This window comes from Punica granatum, chromosome 8, assembly GCF_007655135.1.
Source record: "Punica granatum isolate Tunisia-2019 chromosome 8, ASM765513v2, whole genome shotgun sequence".
In the NCBI taxonomy this organism is placed as follows: domain Eukaryota; kingdom Viridiplantae; phylum Streptophyta; class Magnoliopsida; order Myrtales; family Lythraceae; genus Punica; species Punica granatum.
Genome location: NC_045134.1, coordinates 1,424,154 through 1,428,265, shown reverse-complemented (window position 1 = coordinate 1,428,265; position 4,112 = coordinate 1,424,154). Strand labels below are relative to the sequence as shown.

The following is a 4,112-nucleotide window of genomic DNA, read 5'->3' as shown; positions in this document are numbered from 1 at the left end:
GTTGATGATCATTCTGCTGTCTAGCGAATGATCGTAGCATTAGAATTAAAATATCATGAGTTGTGTTATGGTTAACTGACTATACGTCGGATAAGCATATTTTACCTATAGTGCGAGAGTATAAAAAAGGGTATTAGCAATAGGCTTGATGAGAAGATTTGATTGTATGATATTTCATCGGACCCGGGATGAGAATTATGGCCCGATGATAACGGTAATTAACAGTGAACAAATTAATTTAAAAAAAAAAAAACAAGAGAAAAACATGGGGATTGGGTGGGAAGTTGGCCGATTCAGTCTAACGGTTGGGCCTCTCGGAGCAGTCATATCCGAAGTGATCCGACGGCCACGATTGCCTCTTGCAAAATCCCGTCATCAACGGTCATATGGGTGGGTTCCCAGTCTCTCGCTTTCACTTCCCGCGCTCGCCGGCCCGCGTGGGGCCCACTCCAAGCTCTATATGGCAGACTGACATGGAGGGCCACTATTCCTTTGCTTATATATATAATAATCCATTATTAAAATTATTAAACGGAGGAGGAGAAGAAGAACCGCTCAAAAATCAAATAGTTAATTTCGACATTAGTCCTTTAACTTTTGCTTTTATTCTGTCCAAGCCAACCTTTGTTGATCAAAAAGAGGCCATGCCCTTCTTTTCCCAAAAATAAAAATTAAAAATTAAAAGGAAAAGGAAGAGGCCCCGTTTGGACTAAAGTGGAGCCACCCATCCATCTTATGTGCTCGCACGTCAGAAGCAATGGTGGGTCAACTTCAAGGTCAGATAGGGGAACCATTGGCGACCTTTGTTGACCCGTTAGGTTCAAATTTGGTGAGAATTTTGGTAAAATTGACGAACAAATCAACTGCCCGTCGTCGAACCGCCAAAATTACTGTTCTAGCATGTTCAAGAAGGCTGATGGAAGAAGGCACCGATTGATGCTCTCAACAAACCCACAATCGGAAGACCCGCACCATTACAAGACCATCGATCATGACTCCAATCCACTATGCTGAAGTGGGAATGATTTATTCCTGGGACTCTGTCAAGGACCACAGATCACGGCATCATATGAGCTTTTGACTAAATCCCATTTATTAATCGAATTAATAGGTTATCTACATATCTTATCCGTAATCTCTGCTAAGTCAGCTGTCAGATAATTGGACTCTTTGATCGGCTAAGGAATTCCCCACACTGCCCTCTGCCCCATGCCCTTCAGCAAGAAAGGGACCTGAAAATGATACAGGAAGTTGCAGGGAGCTTATGGGTAAAGAACAAAACATTCTGAAATATTCCATTCGTGCAACTTCGGAGCTTTGGGAGCAGGGCATGGGAGGAAAGAAAAAATCCATGGCAACAGGAACATCAGAGGTATAGAGAGAATCCTAGGAAACATGCTCAAACTTTCAGTTTCTCGGTTTCACCTATCGATGGCGAAAGTGCTCAGAACAATCTAGCTAACATCTCAAAACTACACCGTCCAGGAGATCGAGCGCTTTTTCATAAGCTCATAATTTACTATGTCGTCAATAAGATACAGAAGGAAGCTTCTCAGTTTGGTTTGAACATACTCCAACAGATGAAAGTGGTAAAATGGACAAAACCTCATCTATTCTTTTTGCCTCTTGTGGGTAGTAATCGGTGGTAAAGTAAATTGGCAACTTACAACAAGAAAGTATCGTTTTCGCTTCAGCAACTTCATCAGGGGCTGAAAAAGGTCGAAAGCTCCAGCTGTAAAACAATCTTTCACAGGAAGGGAAACAAGAGATTATTCAGGAGTAAACGTCCATTTCATACGCAAAATGTATGTGTATCAATTTGATATTTTGTACATGTTGTAGATGCTTTTCAATATCTTTTGCTCGTAAGAAACAGAAAAGTATTTCACTTATGTCACCGCATAAATTAACACAACATCCCTTTACTTGCATCGTCGCTCATTGGCAGTTCAGTTACCCACCCTTCCCTATGAACAATTTAACCCGAAAGCTTAGGAGGTGGTAATAATCAGGGTCACGAGTTGATGATGCAGGCGAGAAACACCAAACAATCACTCATTGCAGCAGTCTTCGGGATCATACAAATATTCATTGCAAATTTCAACAATGTTGATTATAGATAAGATGACATGGCAAAAACTCAGTCGCACGCATGAGCTCCACAATGCAACACGCTAATATAAACAGAAATAAATTTAAATATTGTCTATAAATAATGCTCACGCTCATTCACATGACAACCTAGTTTTTCACGGTTGTCGCGTGCTTCAAGAGCATTTGCACGACATCATGGGATATCCTTGCAGCCTCTGTCTTCAAGTGAACAATCTTCGCTTCAGTTTCTTGCTCGAGCCGCTTCACATTAGCACCCGAATCTCCACTGCTCTGCTCCATCACAAGGGTGGTGGTAATATTAGTAACAGATTAATAATTACCAGCTAGAAGCAACAGTGTTTTCCTTACAGTGCAAATTGTGATTTCGTTTTCTATTCTCACCTCTGCTAATTTTCTCTGGAACTCTGTCTCCATTTGGGCACGGAACTCTGCGATCTCCTTCTCGGCCTCTTCTTTGGCCTGCCTCAATCGAGCCATTTTAGCTGCAGACAGGATTAGGTGGAATGAGTGATAGATAGTAATATGCTAAAATCTCATAGTTGTCTCAACCAAAGCCTGATTTATTGTACAACAGATGAACATCTCATAATTCAAAGAATAAACTCAGAATTTCAAAGAATCATAAGAGCGATCGAGATGGATAAAGTACCATCCCTGGCAGTAGCAACAATGCGCTGGGCTTCTTGTTCCGCAGCAAGAAGCAATTGAATTCCATTCTGTCCCCTGTTGGCTTCCATGCTTGCTGCAATTCGAAATGGAGAAGGAAGACAATTAGAAAGCACTTCACCAAGGGTTGCTTAAAGCAAATATATTACCACAATGCACTAGGAAAATAAAGGATAAAAGAGCAACATAAGAAGACCATGATGAACAACAAAACTCGGAAAGATATTATGTCAGTCCTCATTCCTCCAGAACTTGCCACCTGAAGTTTATATTCCGCCCAAGATATACGAAACTATTCCAATTTGCCCCAAACCAATATTTTGCCTCTCAGCTTGATTAGACCATGTTATGGGCTTGAAAGTTCCAGCAGATAAATTGGCACATCTTAGGAACAATAAACTAGCCAAAGGAAAATAGGAAACTACAGACTTGACAAACCATTGATCAAAAGCCTACAGGAGACAATAACTTAACTATTCATCCAAGTGAGGCGCACATTTGAACACACCCCTTCAATTTTCCATCAGCATTACTAAATTCCCACAGAGAGGAACAGTCCTTATACTTGGAGGCTTAGGGGCATAGTGTTCCAAAAAAGATGCAAAATAAACTAACACGATCGGTTTCAGCAGTGACCCTATACTGACCAAGTCACCGTGCCACCAATCCAGAACACTAAAACTGAGCTAACATAAGATGATTGGTCAGTCTCTATCTAACATAGCATGCCCTTCCAATCAATGATCCGAAGATTTTCATGGATACTGCTAGAATCTGGAGTCTAACGACAAAATTTTCGAGCAGTGCGAACTATATCAATCAGCTGCTCCGAGTTAAATCCCAAAAAGAAATTACAGAATCAGCAAACTGAACGGTTGCAACTGAATACCAAGCATTAGATTGATCATACAGCACTAGCTTTTATAGGCAAAATCGAACAACCGCCAACGAATTCCTCAACCAAAGCCAGCAATCGATAGAACATTATCCGTAACCGATTCTTATCAGAGATCCATCGGTGTACTAATCCGATCAATCACAACAAACAGTCGTCTTGGCTAATACTACTCAAGATCCGAGCTCCTACTGTTGTCCGATTGATAAGCAGACCAAACATCGAGCATTACAAGACAAGTTATTATGAAATTCGACAAAACATGCAAGCAGAGAGAGAGAGAGAGAGAGAGAGAGAACCAGAGGAAGCGGGGTCTGGTCAAGATTCAACTGGAAGGTCGTCAGACTGACCGAGAGCGAGAATCATCTGACCAGTAAAACCAAGTAAATTATGGGCTGGGCCTGCTCAGAATTTAGTGACTTGGGCCTCGGAAATA

General features: G+C 41.4%; 1 protein-coding gene across 2 annotated transcripts; it reads right to left on the bottom strand.

The window, feature by feature from the left end:
- Positions 1-2,028: 2,028 nt before the first annotated feature.
- LOC116189633 (V-type proton ATPase subunit G 1-like) lies at positions 2,029-4,112 on the bottom strand. Of its 2 annotated transcripts, none has more exons than XM_031519385.1 (4): positions 3,976-4,112; positions 2,765-2,857; positions 2,497-2,597; positions 2,029-2,385 (listed from the first exon to the last, which is right to left on the bottom strand). In XM_031519385.1, exons 2-4 carry the CDS (start codon positions 2,850-2,852, stop codon positions 2,242-2,244), a joined length of 333 nt encoding a protein of 110 aa, XP_031375245.1. In that variant the 5' UTR covers positions 2,853-2,857; positions 3,976-4,112; the 3' UTR covers positions 2,029-2,241. The 2 variants fall into 2 exon arrangements, with proteins under 2 accessions (XP_031375245.1, XP_031375244.1); XM_031519384.1 differs by lacking the exon at positions 3,976-4,112 and adding an exon at positions 3,671-3,920.